The following is a 22,167-nucleotide window of genomic DNA, read 5'->3' as shown; positions in this document are numbered from 1 at the left end:
CATGTTTGGTGAAGACATGGCTTTCAGGTTTCTGACATGTAAACTACCATGATGAAGAGCCTAGCGGATTGGGTCTGTGGTTAATGCTATGGTCTAATAACTTTGTGGCAAGCTTGGCTGCAAGGTTCCAGAGTAGATGCTTAGGGCTTCATTGCAGCAATCACATGAGGAAGTGAGGGATGGTGATAAAGCCCTAGACAAAGCATCACTAAAAATGGTCAACCCTTGGTGAGAGTCCTTGGTGAGGGCCAGTCTACCACTGCTGCAACTTTAACCCTGTCCACTGACACTCTAACAAGGCTGATGACATGGCTGATCCCAGGAATGAGAAAGTGCTCTGGTAACTTACATTTCATGAAGCTCCATCCACAAAGGGTCCAGGATAGCTGGTGCATGGGTAAGGTAGTGAGCAGGAGACTGATGTGCTCATGGAGGAGTGCTGCTGAACCACATATGCTATAGGTGATGACACCTCCTCCAATGAGACCCCTATCAATGGCTTGGCTCCAGAAAGGGTGAGGCAGCAGGTAAATGGAGATGGTTGCAGCCCTAAAATGTGCCTGAGTACTGCACTACTAAAGATAGCATGCAAGCATAGTGAGAGAAAGACTAGAAGGACCGCAAATGCTCAGCCATGCATGCCCCAGCTTTCTTGCTCAGCTATGTGTGCCCCAGTTACATGGGCTCCAATGTGGTGCTGGTTACTGGAGAGTCACTCTTGGCACAGGGGGATGACCAGTTGTGAAGCAGATGATTGAGACAACATACCAGACCAATAAGCAAGTCTAGTGTGAGTTGCTTATTGCAACATGCTAGCACTGTGAGAATTCCTGGTTTCAGACCTCAGCAAAATGCTGCCTTGTTCCAGCCATTCCCCATTGTGATGGTCTAGAACTCAAGCACAAAGTCCACCACTCTGCAAACTTCTGCTGCATCCATGTGGAGGTGAAGTATTCTGCACAAAATAAGCACTGATAAAGATGCAAATGCAGGTGAGGCAGCTTTAATGAAACATATAGCAAACAATCCAAAAAGGGCAGACAAAGCGATCAGACAAGGTAATACCTCAGATAACTACATGCATAAACTAACCCAGGTGAGCTATAATCAAGGATTAATTGTGTATGGGAATCAGTATAGCAATTTTCAGAGCAAGTCTTAGGTAGAAAGCCAATGCAATCATTTATATATTTTCAAAAGGCTCTCACTACAATGAAATCAGGCTGAACTGAGCAGGCAGTATCACCTGATTACACCTGCCATCTACACTATATTGCCAAAAGTATTCGCTCACCCATACAAATAATCAGAATCAGGTGTTCCAATCACTTCCATGGCCACAGGTGTATAAAATCAAGCACCTAGGCATGCAAACTGTTTTTACAAACATTTGTGAAAGAATGGGTCGCTCTCAGGAGCTCAGTGAATTCCAGCATGGAACTGTGATAGGATGCCACCTGTGCAACAAATCCAGTCGTGAAATTTCCTCGCTCCTAAATATTCCACAGTCAACTGTCAGCTGTATTATAAGAATGTGGAAGTGTTTGGGAACGACAGAAACTCAGCCACGAAGTGGTAGGCCACGTAAACTGACGGAGCGGGGTCAGCGGATGCTGAGGCGCATAGTGCGAAGAAGTCGCCAACTTTCTGCAGAGTCAATCGCTACAGACCTCCAAACTTCATGTGGCCTTCAGATTAGCTCAAGAACAGTGCGCAGAGAGCTTCATGGAATGGGTTTCCATGGCTGAGCAGCTGCATCCAAGCCATACATCACCAAGTGCAATGCAAAGCGTCTGATGCAGTGGTGTAAAGCACGCCGCCACTGGACTCTAGAGCAGTGGAGACGCGTTCTCTGGGGTGACGAATCGCACTTCTCCATCCTGATGGACGAGTCTGGGTTTGGCGGTTGCCAGGAGAACGGTACTTGTCTGACTGCATTGTGCCAAGTGTAAAGTTTGGTGGAGGGGGGATTATGGTGTGGGGTTGTTTTTCAGGAGCTGGGCTTGGCCCCTTAGTTCCAGTGAAAGGAACTCTGAATGCTTCAGCATACCAAGACATTTTGGACAATTCCATGCTCCCAACTTTGTGGGAACAGTTTGGAGCTGGCCCCTTCCTCTTCCAACATGACTGTGCACCAGTGCACACAGCAAGGTCCATAAAGACATGGATGACAGAGTCTGGTGTGGATGAACTTGACTGGCCTGCACAGAGTCCTGACCTCAACCCGATAGAACACCTTTCGGATGAATTAGAGTGGAGACTGAGAGCCAGGCCTTCTCGTCCAACATCAGTGTGTGACCTCACAAATGCGCTTCTGGAAGAATGGTCAAAAATTCCCATAAACACACTCCTAAACCTTGTGGACATCCTTCCCAGAAGAGTTGAAGCTGTTATAGCTGGGTGGACCGACGTCATATTGAACCCTATGGATTAGGAATGGGATGTCACTTAAGTTCATATGCGAGTCAAGGCAGGTGAGCGAATACTTTTGGCAATATAGTGTATTTTCCCATAAACTGATAAGTGCAACAGTAGCATGCAACATCTGCGTTTATGCCTTATAGACCCAAACATGAACCACTCTCTTCCACCCTTCCAATATAAAGGCAGATTCCACTTAATAACTGGTCATGGGTGGGGCCCCAGTAACCATCAGTTGATCCTTTTCCCTGGTTGTCCTTCCTTGGACCTCTTTTGGTAGATACTAACCACTGCATATTGGAATAGATAGATAGATAGATAGATAGATAGATAGATAGATAGATAGATAGATAGATAGATAGATAGATAGATAGATAGATAGATAGATACTGACATATCACAGACTAGTCCCTTGTTGCATAATATATCACAGCATATACTGACAGATGGCATTGTAACAAGATAATGTCATTTACTTCACCCATAAGTGGTTTTAATGTTATGGCTGATTAGTGTAATTATATACAGAACAAACATGAAAAGTAAAGAGGACAGTTCTACCTGCCCTCCTCCACATATATGATCTCAGATGCCCACCATTAATTAGTTTCAGTGGCGGGCCATACATTTCTTCCCCTCTGTCAGCCATTGCAAGTATATATACATATATACATATATACATATATATACATATATATATATATATATATATATATATATATATATATATATATATATATATATATATATATATATATATATACACACACACATACATACACAGGGGTTGGACAATGAAACTAAAACGCATGGTTTTAGACCACAATAATTCATTAGTATGGTGTAGGCCTCCTTTTGCGGCCAATACAGCATCAATTTGTCTTGGGAATGACAGATACAAGTCCTGCACAGTGGCCAGAGGGATTTTGAGCCATTCTTCTTGCAGAATAGTGGCCAGGTCACTACGTGATGCTGGTGGAGGAAAACGTTTCCTGATTCGCTCCTCCAAAACACCTCAAAGTGGCTCACAAATATTTAGATCTGGTGACTGTGCAGGCCATGGGAGATGTTCAACTTCACTTTCATGTTCATCAAACCACTCTGTCACCAGTCTTGCTGTGTGTATTGGTGCATTATCATCCTGATACACGGCACCGCCTTCAGGATACAATGTTTGAACCATTGGGTGCACATGGTCCTCCAGAATGGTTTGGTAGTCCTTGGCAGTGACGCGCCCATCCAGCACAAGTATTGGGCCTAGGGAATGCCATGATATTGCAGCCCAAACCATCACTGATCCACCCCCATGCTTCACTCTGGGCATGCAACAGTCTCGGTGGTACGCTTCTTTGGGGCTTCTCCACACCATAACTTTCCCGGATGTGGGAAAGACAGTGAAGGTGGACTCATCAGAGAACAATACATGTTTCACATTGTCCACAGCCCAAGATTTTCGCTGCTGGCACCATTGAAACCGACGTTTGGCATTGGCACGAGTGACCAACGGTTTAGCTATAGCAGCCCGGCCATGTACATTGACCCTGTGGAGCTCCCGACGGACAGTTTTGGTGGAAATAGGAGAGTTGAGGTGCACATTTAATTCTGCAGTGAGTTGGGCAGCTGTGGTTTTATGTTTTTTGGATACAATCCGGGTTAGCACCCGGACATCCCTTTCAGACAGCTTCCTCTTGCGTCCACAGTTACTCCTGTTGGATGTGGTTTGTCCTTCTTGGTGGTATGCTGACATTACCCTGGATACCATGGCTCTTGATACATCACAAAGACTTGCTGTCTTAGTCACAGATGCGCCAGCGAGACGTGCACCAACAATTTGTCCTCTTTTGAACTCTGATATGTCACCCATAATGTTGTGTGCATTGCAATATTTTAAGCAAAACTGTGCTATTACTCTGCTAATTAAACCTTCACACTCTGCTCTTACTGGTGGAATGTGCAATCAATGAAGATTGGCCACCAGGTTGGTCAAATTTAGCCATGAAACCTCCAACACTAAATTGGCCAGTGTTTCAGTTTCATTGTCCAACCCCTGTGTGTGTGTGTGTGTGTGTGTGTGTGTGTGTGTGTGTGTGTATATATATATATATATATATTTAGTTTTTGTGGTTCTCTGCCTCTGACTACTCCAATTATCCAATCAAGGAATGGGAAATTGCTGACGTAATCGTATGCCTGCTAGATGGCCTCAGTGACGCCAACTTGAAATCTGATTGGTTAATGTAACAATTTCATTGCCAATTATTTTAAGCTACAGGCACCTGCACTATTGATTCTAAAGGCCTTAAGGCTGATTTCTTTTACCCTAGCAACACATGATGTCAGCCACTGTCTGAAATATGATTGAATAAATATTCTCATCATAAATATACACTACTGGAAGCAGCGCAACCAAGAGAAAAGCTATGAAATGTAGAGAATAGACTATTGGGAATAATTTAATACACATTTATGGAAAAATATATTAAATATATTAAAATGCAAGTCAGTGATTCAGATCACTGCTGTTTAGGCCAGCAGAGAAGGCCTTGCTGGCCCTGGCGGCCCACCACTGGTTAGTTTGGCTCTCTCACAGTTCAGGTCTTATTTGACTGATCATTTTCAGTTGATCAGTTTGGAATTGTAAATGATGTTTGTTTTACTGATGAGTTTGGTGTAAATGATTTTTAATCTATGTATATTATGGTAGGGTTTAATGATCAAAGGATGTGTTTTAGTCTCTTTGCCAAATGAAAAACAGCAGCTTACTAAGGTTTATAAATGTATAAAGGGCATTAGATTCTGGAAGCTTAGTAACATTCTATTTAATTCTGATTAAGAATGCTTTCTGATTACGTAGTAGCTCTGGATGACCTTTCAGTTACATCATGTGCAGCAGTAAAAGTTGACTTCAGTCTCATTTCATACTCATGTAGATAATATCACTAGGATATCCTTTTTTTTTTTAGCTAGGATAGCATAAATATTAGTAAGATAAAGTACTTCTATGCTGTCTGTATGCATAAAGTTAGTTGAGAATAGAGCAGCAAGAACCCATAATCTTATCAACACTGCATTGGTTCCCCATCATATTTCACATCGATTATAAAAATACTACTAGTGACCTATAAAACACTGAATTGAAACAATTTAATTTACTGCACTGATGTTATTATAACATCTTACAGAAAAAAATGGCAAGGCAAAGTTTCATTGTCTGCCCCCTATAAAGCAGAACAGTGGTGCAATTGGTAGCATTGCTATTTCTCAGCTCCAGTTTCCTGGGACTGTAAGCACAGTTTATTGTCTGTGTAAAGTTTTTCATATTTACCTTGTGCTTACATGGGTTTCCTCTGGCTTTTTTGGTTTCCCCCACCTTCCAAAACATGCTGGATAGCTGAATAGGTTAAACTAATTTGAACATAGGTGTGTGCACCTTTGGAGTGTGTGTGCCTTACAAAGTGCCCAGTATTACAGGGAGTGGTTCCACTATGTTGTCTGGGATTAAAAATACCAGAACCCTAACTAGGATAAACAGTTACTGAAAATCAATGAATGAATGCTCCCATAACAATCTCAGGACATCTAAGCCCACCAAAAATCCTTGTTTCACTCACATTGAGTAAAGTAACAATGCACTCCAATGCTTAGAAAGGAGGTGGGAGTGACAACCCGGACAACCCATAAGAAGATGCATAGACAATAACCTGAGACATGGGCAACATTACCTGTTATGCCAATGTGTCTCCCTCTCGCACACATATCAGTGGTTATTAAACTTCATTGTGATTGCCAACCTCTCCTTTTTCATGCTCACTCTTCCCTGCTAAATCATAGCACACTGCAAAATGTGTTATATGTTCAGGAGGTAAAGTTCATTCACACAGTTCATTGTTAATTTTTTCAAATACACATTTTAATATCACCATATTTCCATTCAAGTAATCAGCAAAGACTATTTAAAAAATACTTTAAGTGGTATTGTTACACGTCACTGCTCATCAACCGTAAGCCATAAGTTGACCTTTATTCATCTGCCCTTGAAGATTTCAACCTCCCATCTGACAAGCTTCAGTCTTCTGGCTTTCTCAATTCATTCTCCTTGTCATTCAACAACTGCCCTCCCACACACAAGGGAGAAAATGTCCTGGATCTGATCTTCACTTGTCCTTCCCCAGCTCCAGACATGACTGCTACCCCACTTCACATCTCCAATCGTCACTTGGTATCCTTCACTATCACTCTCCCTGTACTACCTAAACGTAACTCCCTGCATCTCTCTCTCACCCACTGAAACCTTCACTCTGTCTCCCCTTACTCTGTAGCTTCCTGTACTCTTTCATCTCTTAATGACCATGACTCCTTTTCCTCCCTACCCCTGGACACTTTTTTCTCCTCTTTTCCCTCAACCATAGACTTTCTCTGCCCTTTGTCCACTAAACGCAGGAAGACTTCTTGTCCTGCTCCTTGGCTGTCAGATGTGATTCACAACAATCAGAGAGAACTATGATCAGCAGAGAGGAAGTGGAAGAAACTAAGCTCGATGCAGATTTCATCTTTTATCATGTCCAAATTCTCCTCAGATGTGACTTCTTCCAAGACTTCCTTCTACAAGGAAAAGCTCAAAGCTTCTGCACAAGATCCCCAAAAGCTCCACATCTTCTCTTCTCTACTCAACCCTCTGGCTCCACCTGCTCCATCCTCCCTGACCGCCGAAGATTTCGCCACTTTTTTCACAGAGATGATCTGCCAAACCTTCATGTCTTCCCCAAATTCATCTACATTACATTGCATCTCTCAACTTTAGCAGCAGAAGAGGTTTTGCAAATCATCCATTCCTGCATTCCTACCACCTGCCCACTGGATCAAATCACCTCCACTATGCTCCTGACCATCTCACCTGACCTCCTGCCCTTCATCACCACAGTCATCAATGGATATACCATATACCATAACATCTGGTCATGTACCAACTGCTTTGAAGAAAGCAAAGATCCCTCAGACATCAGCAACTATAGACCAATATCACTTCTCTCGTTTCTTTCAAAAACTCTCAAATTATCCCAACCAGTCTGGCTTCAAAGTTTCAATGGCAGTCACGGAGATGCATGCTGCTAGATCAGCCAAGCTGTCATCGGTCCTCATCCTCCTCTACCTTTCTGCAGCATGTGACAAAGTAAACCACAAGACTCTCTTTTTCATCCTCATGAGTCTTGGAATTTGTGGAACAGCATGGGATTGGTTTGCTTCCTACCTAGATGGTCACTCAATATCATGTAACATGGAAGTGACTGACACTCTCTACTGGTGTCCCAAAAGGCTCTACTTACTCTCTTGGCAAAGTTATGTCATCACATGGGTTTTCATACCACTTCTATGCTGATGACACCCAAATTGTCTTCTACTTCCCTCACTCAGATACCACAGCTTCTGCTCAAATCAAAGAGTGTCTGGGGGACATTTCATCTTGGATGACAGCTCATCAGCTGAAACTCAATCCCAGCAAAATTGAACTGCTGGTGATCTCTAGCCCAGGATCTTGCATTATCTCTGAACAACTCCATGATCTCCCCCTCGATCACTGCTTGCATCCTTGGGGTAACCAAGGACAATCAACTGTCCTTTTCCTCTCATGTTACTAATGTTACACTCTCATGTCATTTTCTTCTGTACAACATCAGAAGGATTCGGCCATTTCTATCCACACAGTGGATATCCACACTCTATCCACACTTTCTATCAAGTGTTTGTTCAGTCTCTGGTCATTTCGAGACTGGACTACTGATTCAAGATTCAAGAAGCTTTATTGTCATTTCAACCACATATAGCTGACGCAGTACATAGTGAAATGAAACAACGTTTCTCCAGGACCTGATGCTACATAAACATACAACAACAAAGTTCAACACAAAACACCACCACAGAGCTAGGACAGAAGTTTGTCTTAGCCATGTAAAGTGCACAGTGTGCAGCTAGGTGCAAACAGAGCATAGACAAGACACTGCAAAAGACAATAAATACAAGAAAGACAACACAAAAGAACACAGGACACTTAGCGCCGAAAAGAAAGAAAAGAACATGTGTAATGGAATGTAAGTGAAATAAAATAAGATAAAGTGAAATGATGTAAAAAAAAGTATTGTGCAAAAATATTGTGCAAAAATACACCGCAGCAGTTGAGGTAGTGCAAATAGAAATAAACATAAATATGACTATAGCAGCAGATGACAGGTAGAGGTAGTGCAATAAGTAATGAACAATATAAATTGTGTGTGTGCGTGCATCCACACAGTCAAGAGAGAGTGTGTGTGTATCTGTGTGTGAGAGAGACAGAGTTGATATACAGTTCAGTCCTGAGTGAGAGTGTGTGTGTGTGTGTGTGTGTGTGTGAGAGAGAGAGAGAGAGAGAGAGAGTGTAGAACAGTTCAGTCCAGGGTGTTGAGGAGCCTGATGGCTTGAGGAAAGAAACTGTTACACAGTCTGGTTGTGAGGGCCCAAATGCTCTGGTACCTCTTTCCAGATGGCAGGAGGGTGAAGAGTGTGTGTGAGGGGTGTGTGGGGTCAGCCACAATGCTGTTAGCTTTGCGGATGCAGCGTGCGGTGTAAATGTCCGTGATAGAGGGGAGAGAGACTCCAATGATCTTTTCAGCTGTCCTCACTATCCGCTGAAGGGTCTTGCGATCCGAGACGGTGCAGTTCCCAAACCAGACAGTGATGCAGCTGCTCAGGATGTTCTCGATGGTCCCTCTGTAGAACACAGTCAGGATGGGGGAAGGGAGATGGGCTTTCCTCAGCCTCCTCAGGAAGTAGAGGCACTGCTGGGCTTTCTTGGTGATGGAGCTGGTGTTGAGTGACCAGGTGAAGTTCTCCGCCAGATGGACACCAAGGAATTTGGTGCTCTTGACAATCTCCACCGAGGATCCGTCGATGGACAGCGGAGAATGGTCACTCTGTGCTCTCCAGAAGTCAACAACCATCTCTTTGGTTTTGTCAATGTTCAGGGAGAGGTTGTTGGCTCTGCACCAGGCTGTTAGATGTTGCACCTCCTCTCTGTATGCTGACTCGTCGTTCTTGCTGATGAGACCCACCACGGTCGTGTCATCAGCGAACTTGACGATGTGGTTGGAGCTGTGCATTGCTGCACAGTCGTGAGTCAGCAGAGTGAACAGCAATGGACTGAGCACACAGCCCTGAGGAGCTCCAGTGCTCAGTGTGGTGGTGCTGGAGATACTGCTCCCGATCCAGACTGACTGAGGTCTCCCAGTCAGGAAATCCAGGATCCAGTTGCAGAGAGAGGTGTTCAGGCCCAGGAGACTCAGCTTCTCAATCAGCTGCTGAGGGATGATTGTGTTGAATGTTGAACTGAAATCTATGAACAGCATTCGAACGTAGGAGTCCTTACAGTCCAGGTGTGTGAGGGCCAGATGGAGGGTTGTGGTGATGGCGTCGTCCGTGGAGTGGTTAGGACGATACGCAAACTGCAAGGGGTCCAGTGAGGGTGGTAGCTGTGACTTGATGTGCCTCATGACGAGCCTCTCGAAGCATTTCATCACGATTGGTGTGAGTGCGACGGGACGGTAGTCATTGAGGCAGGAAACCGTAGACTTCTTTGGCACAGGGACGATGGTCGATGTCTTGAGGCACGTAGGGATGATGGAGCTGCTCAGCGAGATGTTGAAGATGTCAGTGAAGACATCTGCTAGCTGCTCTGCACACTCCCTGAGAACTCTGCCAGGAATGTTGTCTGGTCCAGCAGACTTCCGTGGTTTAACTCTGCATAGAGTTCTCCTCACGTCAGCCGTGGTGAGACAGACAACTGGGTCATTAGGAGGAGGGATGGTCTTCCTCGCTGTTGTGTTGTTCTGTGCCTCAAACCGAGGGTAGAAGTCGTTCAGCGCATCTGGAAGGGAGGCATCACTGTCACAGGCAGGTGAAGTTGTCCTGTAGTTGGTGATCGCCTGGATGCCCTGCCACATGCACCGGGAGTCTCTGCTGTTCTGGAAGTGGCCATGGATTCTCTGGGCGTGTGCACGCTTCACCTCTCTGATGGCTCGGGACAGTTTGGCCCTTGCAATTTTTAAGGCTGCCCTGTCCCCTAATCTGAAGGCAGAGTCTCTTGACTTCAGGAGTGCACGCACTTTCGCAGTCATCCACGGCTTCTGATTGGAGCGTGTTGTGATGGTCTTGGAGATGGTCACGTCATCGATGCACTTCCCAATGTAGCCGGACACAGATGCTGTGTACTCCTCCAAGTCAATAGAATTGCTGTTGGTTGCAGCCTCCCTAAACATGTCCCAGTCAGTGCACTCGAAACAGTCCTGAAGAGCAGAGATGGCTCCTGCTGGCCAGGTCTTAACCTGTTTCAGAACCGGTTTAGAGCGTCTGACGAGTGGTCTGTATGCTGGAATCAACATAACAGAGATATGGTCCGAGTAGCCGAGGTGGGGGCGGGGTTCTGCACGATACGCGCCGGGAATGTTTGTGTAAACAACATCCAGCGTGTTCGCCCCTCTCGTAGCAAAGTCCACATACTGATGGAATTTAGGGAGCACAGTTCTGAGATTTGCATGATTGAAATCTCCGGCGATGATAAACAGTCCGTCGGGTTGAGCATTCTGCAGCTCGCTAATAGCTCCATAGAGCTCACACAGAGCCTCCTTAGCATTAGCACTGGGGGGAATGTACACTCCGATAACGAGAGTAGTGGTGAATTCCCGGGGTAAATAAAAAGGTCTGCATCTAACAGTTACAAACTACCGATGAGCAGTAGTTAGACACAAGCACAGAGTCTTTACACCATTCCGTGTTGATGTAAACACACACGCCACCACCGTGAGTCTTACTGCACAGAGCTGCATTCCTGTCGACACGAAACACGGTTAGCCCGGCTAGCTGAATGGCGGCGTCCGGAACACTGCAACACTCTACTGGCAGGTCTACCTCTGAACGCAATTTGTCCACTGCAAATGATCCAAAATGCAGCTGCATGACTTGTTTTCAAGCTGCCTGAAGGAAAGTTCTCCCACACCACTACTGCATTTTCTCCACTGGCTTCCTCCTCTTACCTCAAAGCTCTCATTACTCCTCGCACTGCACCTCACTCCCTCTGATCCACTAGCACTGCTCAACTGGTCCCACCATCTCTCAGGATAAAAGGTAGGTATACATCTAGACTCTTCTCTGTTCTGGTACAGAGGTGATGGTATGAACTTTCCCTAAATGTCCATACAGCCGAGTCACTGACTGTCTTCAAATGACACCTACCTCTTCCTGAAACACTTAAACTAACTCTTTTTTCACTGTTTTTTATGTACTGTTATATGATGTATGTACATATTTATAATTAAATAATAATAATTAAAAAAACAGTTTTTAGGCTAATGGTATCCTAGGTCTGTGACCTATTGAACCAGTGTTTAAAGCACTTTTGTACGTCACTCTGGATAAGAGCATCTGCCAAATGCCAGAAATGTAAATGTAGGGGTTTTTTTCAGTCTATTAACATTCACTAAGAATAAAACAATTTCAATAGTCAACATAATATTATTGCCAGTCACCTGCCATATTTGATAGCTCCATCACACTCCATTAGCCAAACCATGACATACTGGTTTTTTGTTTTGTTTTTAATTTGGTTGCAGGGTTCTTGTATGCTAAAATCATTTTTAGTGCATGATATAACTTGGTTTTGCATTCTTCAGAAAAAGCACTGCCTCATTGTAAGACATGGGGTTCTCTCTTTCCCCAGCATCATCCACTGTTTGAGCCACCACTGTCCTGCTATGTAGTGAATTCAGTAGTGCTACTTACAAGTCCACTAGGATTACAGCACACGTTTCCAAATGTGCTCCTGGAGAAACCTATGTCCTGCACATTTTTGTATTTTCCCAGCTATAACATACCCACTTCAGCTGGTGGAATGAATAGTAATTATCTTATTGGTTGAATCGGGTGTGTTGGGAGCAAGCTAAAACTAAAATATGCAGGAGAGAGCATTCGCCCATACCAGGGTTTGGAAAAAAAAAAAGTTATTTAAGTAATACATTATTAGATTAAATCTATTATTTAATCTGTTATTTAAGTAAATGTATTAGATTAAATCTAGCATGAAACTACCAACCTCTGAAATCAAGTCCTGACTGCACTAATATTTTGCATAAATAGACTGCTGATCCAAGATCAGTTACACCAACTCAGCTTACTCAAATTAAACCACAGAACTGATCCAGACATAGAATTTGAACAATTCATATATTGCCTCACATGACAGGATGCTTATTACTGATCAAATACATTAAAGTTAGACTATTTTTAAATAGATTTTGTTAACAGGTTTGCTACACAAACATTCATTTTCAAATGCATTTCTTTTCAGACAGCTCATGAGGTGTAAAAAAAAAGCTCTAGGAGCCAGCAACTATTATACAAATTACAACATAACAGAATACTACTAGGCTTCCATTAATTATTAGAACTGTTTGCATTTTCTGAGTGCCACGTTACACCACAGTACCACATTATCTAAATGTGAGACCCACCGAGCTGGGATGGCACTGATAGGCCTCTTGTAGATGGCAATAAGCTTGTCAAGCACGACATCTGCAGTAGTAAAGACGCGGTATGAGTGCAAAAAGGTGTTGAGAAAATCAATAGACAGGAAGCGCAGGTCGGTCAGCCTCTCCAATAAGCGCTCCACACTGGCATAGCGGATCTGCAACACTTTGCATGAGTTCATCATCTTACTGAAGCGGATGTCCACATCATCGCAGTAAAGACTGGCATCGGATCTAAACCCAGAAGACACGTGAAAAGGGTAGAATTATATGTAACATTGAGTTTACATGCATGTGCGTGTGTGTGTCTGTATGTGAGAGTATTGCACTGTGATTTATTATTTTCACAATCATAAACCAACAGTAAAACTATGAATTATAAATGTGTGGTGGCCTAAGAAAATTCTTCACATGCTAAAATTTTGACATTTTCTATTTTCTGAAGAGTATAAGCTTTCCTGAACTCTTCTGCATCTCAACCACAAGCAAAGCATTTATACCTACTGTGACCACAAAAAATAAAAGGGAGAAAACAAGCTTATACAATCAACAAGCCTTAACAATCTATGCTAATATTCATAACATTTAATCTTCGGGCACTTATGATAAATTTATATGTTATAATCAGCACAAAGAGCTATTAGCAGACTGATACTTTTATTATTATATAAGCTCCTAAGCTAAGGACAACATATTATTTGCATCATTCACTGACTATGAGACACTAATCTAGCCATGGGGGTCACAGTCCAGTGACTTCTGTGCCAGTCCCAAGCCCGGACAAATAAAGAGGGTTGTGTCAGGAAGGGCATCCGGGGTAAATCATGCAAATTGTCAGTACTCCGAATTTCATACAGGATCGGTTGAGGCCCAGGTTAACAATGACCACCAACGGCACCAATAGAAAATGGGCTACTGTTGGTCTAAGAAGTAAAGGAGGGAGGAGAGTGCGTAGACAGAGACAGAAGAGGAAAGGTCACAGAAGAGTGTAGGACTGAGAATAGGAACTCTGAATGTTGGTACTATGACAGGGAAAGGTAGAGAGCTGGCTGATATGATGGAGAGAAGGAAGGTGGATATACTGTGTACAGGAGACCAGGTAGAAAGGTAGCAAGAATCATTGTATAGGAGCAGGATTCAAGCTGTTTTATTATGATGTGGATAGTAAGAGAAATGGGGTAGGTGTGGTCCTGAAGGAGGAGTTTGTGAGGAATGTTCTGGAGGTAAAGAGAGTGTCAGACAGGGTGATGAGTCTGAAGTTAGAGACTGAAGGGGTGATGTTGAATGTTGTTAGTGATTATTCCCCACAGGTAGGTTGTGAGTTAGAGGAGAAAGAGAGATTCTGGAGTGAATTAGATGAGGTGATAGAGAGTATTCCCACAGGTGAGAGAGTGGTGATAGGAGCAGATTTTAATGCACATGTTGGTGAGGGGAATACAGGTGATGGGCAAGTTTAGAGTTAAGGAAAGGAACCTTGAAGGACAGATGGTAGTGGACTGTGCTAAGAGGATAAACACTTATTTTCAGAAGAGGGAGGAGAATAGAGTGACTTACAAGAGTGGAGGCAGGAGCACACAGGTAGACTACATCCTATGTAGAAGAGGCAATCTGAAAAAGATTAGTGACTGTGAAGTGGTAGTGGGAGAGAGTGTAGCCAGACAGCATAGGATGGTGGTGTGTGGGATGACTTTGATGGTCTGTAAGAAGAAGAGGTCAAAGATAGAGAAGAAAACCAAGAGGCAGAAGCTGTAAAAGGAGGAATGTTGTGAGGAATGTAGACAGAAGTTGAGGCAGGCTCTTTAAGTGGTCAGGTAGTCCTGCCAGATTACTGGGAAACTATAGTAGAAGTGATCATGGAGACAGGAAGAAATTTGTTGGGTGTGTCATCTGAAAGGAGAAAGAAAATAAGGAGACTTGGTGGTGGAATGAGGAATTTCAGGATAGTATTCAGAGGAATAGGTTAGCCAAGAAGAAGTGGGATATGGACAGGACTGAAGAGAATAGACAGGAATACAAGGAGTTACAGCGCATAGTGAAGAGGGAGGTGTCTAAGGCCAAGCAGAAGGCATATGATGAGTTGTACACTTGGTTAGACACTAGAGATGGAGAGAAGGACTTGTACAGGTTAGCTAGGCATAGGGATCGAGATGGGAAGGATGTACAGAAAGTTAGGGATAGAGATGGAAAGGTGCTCGAAAGTGAGGAGAGTGTACAGAAGAGATGGAAGGAGTACTTTGAAGAGCTGATGAATGAGGAAAATGAGAGGGAAAAAAGAGTAGAAGGGGTGAACTTTGTGGAACAGAAAGTAGATGAGCAGCAATATGGCTTCATGTCCAGAAAGAGCACAACAGATGCAAATTTTGCTATGAGAATTTTGATTGAGAAGTATAGAAATGGTCAGAGAGAGTTGCACTGTGTGTTTGTAGACTTGGAGAAAGTGTATGACAGGGTGCCAAGAGAAGAGCTGTGGTACTGTATGAGGAAGTCGGGAGTAGCAGAGAAGTATGTCAGAGTGGTGCAGGACATGTATGAGAGGAGCAGGACAGTGGTGAGGTGTGCTGTAGGGCAGACAGAGGAGTTCAAAGTGGAGGTGGGACTGCATCAGGGATTGGCTCTGAGCCCCTTCCTGTTTGCTATGGTGATGGAACACTTGTCAGAGGAGGTCAGACAGGAGTCTTCTTGGACAATAATGTTTGCAGATGACACTGTGATCTGTAGTGAGAGCAGGGAGCAAGTGGAGTAAAACCTGGAGAGGTGGAGGTTTGCGCTGGAGAGAAGAGGAATGAAAGTCAGTCATAGTAAGACTGAGAACATATGTGTTGTGAATGAAAGGGAGGGAAGTGGAACAGTAAGATTAGAGGGTGAAAAGATAAAGAAGGTACAGGAGTTTAGGTACATGGGGTCAACAGTCCAGAGTAATGGAGAGTGTGGGAAAGAGGTAAAGAAGTGAGTGCAGGCAGGTTGGAGTGGGTGGATAAGTTGTTGGGAGTTCTGGGTGATAGAAATATGTCAGTGAGAATCAACGGGAAGGTGTATAAGACAGTGGTGAGACCGGCCATGCTGTATAGTTTAGAGACAGTGTCACTGAGGAAGAGACAGGAGTCAGAGCTGGAGGTAGCACAGCTGAAGATGTTTAGGTTCTCTTTGGGAGTGACAAGGTTGGACAGGATTAGGAACAAGTACATCAGAGGGACAGCTCATGTTGGACATTTGGGGGACAAAGTTAGGGAGGCCAGATTAAGATGGTTTGGACATGTTCAGAGGAGGGAGAGTGAGTATATTGGTAGGAGAATGTTGGACATGGAGCTGCCAAGCAGGAAGGAAAAGAGGAAGGCCAAAGAGGAGGTATATGGATGTAATAAATGAGGATATGAAGCTAGTGGGTGCAAGTGTTGACGAGGCAGAAGACAGGTGGAGAAAGATGATTCGCTGTGGCAACCCCTGAAGGGAAAAGCCAAAAGAAGAAGAAGAAGACTGACTATGAGACACTCTTCAATCTCCATATAAATCTCCAGAAGTCTTTTGTTCATTCAACTTACTATTATTGTAACATTAGGGTCATTCTAATGGGAGAAATGTCTTATACTTCATATTAGCCTTCTACCGTCTTGCATCACCATCTTTACTTTTGTTGGCATAACATAAAACGTAAAACATAACAAAAAACTTTCTTAATTTGTGTGATTGTAAACAACAACATATTGAGCCCTGCCTCAGACACTTATGACCCATCACTAAAATAAATTTCAAATCTTTAGAGAGGTAAGGGTACCAAAATATTATATTTATCAATATAATATAGTGCTTCCAGGGCATCACTATGCCCAGTGAATTCACCATTGAATTTTATTTATGAATGCATTATAGTGGGACTCGTACTTGATCATTTGTGGCACAGTAACTTTTGAGTTGTCTTCAAAAGCATTCATCATAAGGCCATTACAACGAATGTTGTCAATGCACTGTGGAAAAGAGAGAGATGGAGAATATAAGTACTGATTTTAAACCACAGGAGATAGAAAAATATTACATGCTGAAGCAATGTGGATGAACAAACAGGAATAAATTTAGGTAGACATGCCTGGCTGATGTCACTGGTCCAGGCTGACTTCTCTTGCCTTGAAGAAGCGACTAGGATGATGGTGAAGGACTGGCTGTCTTTAGGCTCCACCACTATTTTAAAGTCCAGGTGCTCCATATCTTGGGTATTCTTCTCTGATTTTGCTGCAGGAAAGACAGGTGGAAATGATTTTGTTTCCACAAATTGGTGACTATGGACTAATTAAAGGAAAACTAATAGAAAGTGCCTTAAGAAGGTGTAGAGCCACCACAAGCCACCAGAACAGCGTTAATGTGCCATTGTGCAGATTCTGTTTTATGCACAGATAATGCTTTGGTCATAGTGGTGGAGAATCTGTTGCATGTCAGTCTATAATTTCTTAACTGGTTGGTTAATACAAAGGCATATGCTTTTTACTTTTGCACTAATCAAACTATTCAGGGACCTCTCAACTGATTCATCATAATGTAAAGGTAATCTGCTAGAATACCTTTGTATTCATTTACGGTGTGTGTGTGTGTTCTTTGAGGGGAAAGACCTTGCTGCAAGTTTCCTTTCCTTTATCATTACAATTTTAGTAGGCCTCTGAAATTACTTAAATAAAGCAAAGTAGACTTTATCTCTCTCCTATCTGCTGCTGTGTAACTGAGATATCATGCTGAAATGCACTATGTCATGATGCTCTCTATAAAGCAGCAGTAAAAAGTTACCAGCAGTTCTTATGGTAGTACAGCTTTTTTCAGTCTCTAATATGCACCTAGGAAACAGATGATGAGAACCCTCTCCACCCTCTCACCACTGATAATGACCAGAGCATAATTCCCATTCTGGGACCTCCTAAAATCAATGATAAGCCCCTTGGTCTGCCTACTGTTCAGAGACAGGTTGTTCTCCAACAGTGTTGGGGTAATGCATTACAAGTAACGTGCGTTATGTAATCAAATTACTTTTATGAAGTAATGAGTAAAGAAACACATTACTTTCTGAATTTACACATTAATATTTGCGTTACTTTTTTTGTAAACTAACGCGAGTAACTTTTCAGTTAAATTAATCTTTTTTAACCGTTATGTCTTTACTGAATTAAATTTATTGCCATCAAGTTTCCTTTCCTTTATCATTACAATTTTACTAGGCCTCTGAAATTACTTAAATAAAGCAAAGTAGACTTTATCATTATAAAATGACAAATGTATGTTTTCAAAAGATACAGTAATTTAAGAATATCTGTTTCAAATATAAAGAGTTCTGTTGATTTAAGAACAAGTGACAAAATGTTTTGTGCATGCATTTTGTAAAGCTCTAGAGCTACCTAAAATGTTCCATTTGATGATTAAAAAAAATGAAAAAATCAAGAATCATGAAAGTATGCTGAAAATTCTGATAATCATTTAGTCACATAAAAATCAAAGACCTTTCAAATCAGGTAATGAATATGTAAAATTTATACACAGAAGGAAAGAAAACAATCTTGAGAGTAGCTCACAATATGCAGCACTAACTTCTCTATTGTGATTGTGTGTACACAGTGGTACAAATCAGCAAAATGGGGTTAGCAGCTCTTAAGATGCCTAATATTAAAAACAATGAGTAATTAAATAGTTAGTAATAGATAGAAGGCAAAATAACAGTATGGACCGTATAAACAATATAAATTGTTTATGACAGTATAAACAATATATAGTGCAGTGACAGCATAGTGTTTTAAGTGACAGTGCACAAGGCAATACCTTGAAAAGGCATATGTTCATAAGTTGAAGACAAGGCACACAGTACAATTTTAACATTGTTTAAAATTGTAGTCAAACAATATAAATTGTAGTGCAGCATGTTATACTATTATAAAGTAAGAAAGTGTAAAAGGCGGTACCTTATACAACAACAGTATACATGAGTTACAGCACATGTATACATGAGTTAACAGTGGTAACTGTTATGTATAATAGACTGTATGTAAACAGTACATACTGGCAGATAGTGTGGATGGATGATTATAATGTAAGGTTTCCAGTTTCCAACAGTCACAGTTCTGGAGAAGAAACTGTTCTTAAATCTGGTAGAGTGAGAATAGACGGTTTTCTAATGCCTGCCTGATGGCAGCAGTTCAAAGAAATGGTGGCCAGGGTGTGTGAAGTCCTTGCAGATGCTTTGCCTTCCTGTGACACTGTGTTCTGTCTTTGTCCTCCAGCACTGGGACATGAGGGCAGATGATCCTTTGTGCTCTGGAGATGACATGTTGGAGCTCTCTCCTATCTGCTGCTGTGCAACTGAGATATCATGCTGAAATGCAGTATGTCATGATGCTCTCTATAAAGCAGCAGTAAAATGTTACCAGCAGTTCTTATGGTAGTACAGCTTTTTTCAGACTCTAATATGCATCTAGGAAACAGATGATGAGAACCCTCTCCACCCTCTCACCACTGATAATGACCAGAGCATAATTCCCATTCTGGGACCTCCTAAAATCAATGATAAGCCCCTTGGTCTGCCTACTGTTCAGAGACAGGTTGTTCTCCAACAGTGTTGGGGTAATGCATTAGAAGTAATGTGTGTTACGTAATCAAATTACTTTTATGAAGTAACGAGTAAAGAAACACATTACTTTCTGAATTTACACATTAATATTTGCGTTACTTTTTTTGTAAACTAACGCGAGTAACTTTTCAGTTAAATTAATCTTTTTTAACCGTTATGTCTTTACTGAATTAAATTTATTGCCATCAATTGCACACATGCGCACTCATGCATGCGCTGTAACATGCTTCAGAAAGAGACATGGCAGGTCAGAGCTTTACATTTCCGCGATGGAAATACTCTTATTATTTTAAAGACGTTGAAGAAAAGGAGAAGGCAATAGTCGTCAAATGTAGATTGTGTGCAGGTGAAAAACACTTGTCAACTGCAAAAAACACAAACTCAAACTTAAAAAAGCATCTTCATGCAAAGCACACCTCTGTAGAGTTGGAAGCGAGAGAGCCGAATGGTGACACCTGCACCCCGCCTACTGCTGAACAACAAAAGCTTGATTTCAGTTCACCACCAGGTAAAACAATTAGTTCGACTGAACTCAATAAATTGGTTTTAATTTAAGAAAAAGTAACGCAAAAGTAACGTAACATTACTTTTTTATAAAAAATAACTAAGTAATGCAGTTAATTTTTCAGGGAGTAACACAATATTGTAATGCATTACTTTTAAAAGTAACTTTCCCCAACACTGTTCTCCAAACACTAGTCTGCCAGTTTCTGTACCTCCACTCTGCAGGCTGATTCTTCCTTGTCCGTGATCAGCTCCACTACTACATGAACAGTCATCCACAAACTTCACTTGTTATTGGTGTCAGGTGTATGAACATAATTGTGGGTAAAGAGGGGGTACAGGATGGTACTAAGCACACACTGCTGTGGTGTACCAGTGTACCAGAGTAATGGTGGAGGACACACACCAATCAACCATAACGTTTTGACTCCCTTTTGCTGCCAAAAGAGCCCTGACCCAACGAGGTATGGGCTCCACTAGGTTCCTGAAGGTATCTGGCACCCAAGATGTTATAGGGCTGAGTTCAACTCGCGTCCTAATATTACTCTAATCACTAATGCGAGTACATTTCCAACATTATCGAGACCACATGGACAACAGATGAGATAAACCACATGTGTAGATGAACAAGTAATTGTGCCACGTATCAATATATTGTGCCCAGTGTTTGGATGGCTAAAAGATTTACGTTGCGTAATATTGTGTTGGACTCCCTTTTGCTGCCAAAATAGCCCTGACCCAACGAGGTATGGGCTCCACTACATCCCTGAAGGTGTGCTGTAGTATCTGGCACCTAAGATGTTATAGGGCTGCATTCAACACCCGTCCTAATATTACTCCGATGTTCACTAATGCGAGTACGTAATGATCTAGAAGTTTTCCAACATAAGTGAGACCACACTGACAATGGATGAGATAAACCACATGATTAGATGAACAAGTAATTGTGCCACATATCAATATATTACGGCCAGTGTGTGGATGGCTAAAAGATTTACATTTATATGTCAAAGTACACTGGACACAATTGCCACACTTATAATTACCAGGAGGAAGAGTAAGAGTAACAGGTTTCACTATGTGAGACAAGAGCTCTGATCTTGCAAGCATGTAACGCAGGTTACCATGATGCTTAAAAACCAAGCAAGGGCTGTCTTTAAAAATTGAAGACAATTTAGAATCGCTGGAAATAATACGCCAAAGCCTGTATAAAACTTTATGGAAATTCTGCACCCAATACTGAGGACTTAACAGAACAAATAGGGCCATTGTCTGGTTGTGTTTCATTACCCGTAGCCCGTAGGCACTATATTTGAGATGTGTCACCAAATTTCGTCTTAGATTCTTCTATCCATTTCCTATGATAACCACGATGCAAAAACCTTGAAGTCAAATCAGAGGACCATCGAGGGTAAGATTCTTCAGTGGTGCACACTCTACACACACACTTAAACTGGCTAAACAGGCAGACTTTTAATAAGAGGTTTTGGATAAAGGCTATCACCAAAGATAAACTTCTAGATCATTACATGCTTGCATTAGTGAATATCAGAGTAATATTAGTACAGGTGTTAAACGCAGCCCTAAAGTGTCTCATTTTAGACAAAAGTGCCACAATGTCGGTGCCTTACAGTATATTGGCATAGTGAAGGTACAAAAACCGTGAAGGGGGAGATTTTGAGAGCAAACTTTTACAACGGGAATGTTTCTGGGATTTATTCTTTAAATATGTTGTCACATTTTGGGTTGAATGAAGAATTCGATATTAAGCCTTCCCTTCATCTTTTTTCAGTATTGTTTATATAATCTGAGGAGTGTTTATTGATTTGTATTTGATTTGTATTGACTTGTTTATTGGAGTTTAAGTGTTTTTCTTTGTCTTTCTCTCTCTCTCTCTCTCTTTCTCCCTCATTGTGGGAGTATACCTATATACACCTGTTAGTTATTTAGAGTTGTACCTCAGTTCACTTGATTTGTGCCTGACAAAAACCTGATGGTTGAAAAGTTGCAATAAATACCTTTATCGAGCAGTATTAGTGTGCGGACATTATTTGTGTTTTTTGCAACAGTTTGACTTTTTTGTCCTGCACCTGAGCCGTG

General features: G+C 42.1%; 1 protein-coding gene across 3 annotated transcripts in view; it reads right to left on the bottom strand.

Moving 5' to 3' along the window:
* Positions 1-22,167, bottom strand: part of rasgrf1 (Ras protein specific guanine nucleotide releasing factor 1) — a 163,379-nt gene that overhangs the window by 41,741 nt on the left and 99,471 nt on the right. For 2 of the 3 annotated variants that reach the window (XM_058387477.1, XM_058387478.1), the window contains 3 exons: positions 17,050-17,192; positions 16,848-16,930; positions 12,954-13,202 (listed from right to left, as the gene is read on the bottom strand). In XM_058387477.1, the coding sequence (XP_058243460.1) occupies positions 12,954-13,202; positions 16,848-16,930; positions 17,050-17,192 (475 nt within the window). Of the gene's footprint in view, positions 1-12,953; positions 13,203-14,522; positions 14,577-16,847; positions 16,931-17,049; positions 17,193-22,167 lie in introns of those variants that run through there. The other variant, XM_058387479.1, reaches the window with a different exon arrangement.

This window comes from Hemibagrus wyckioides, linkage group LG04 (genome assembly GCF_019097595.1).
Source record: "Hemibagrus wyckioides isolate EC202008001 linkage group LG04, SWU_Hwy_1.0, whole genome shotgun sequence".
Classification (NCBI taxonomy): Eukaryota; Metazoa; Chordata; class Actinopteri; order Siluriformes; family Bagridae; genus Hemibagrus; species Hemibagrus wyckioides.
Note: the sequence above shows the minus strand (reverse complement) of the source record. Positions and strands in the feature narration are given on the sequence as shown.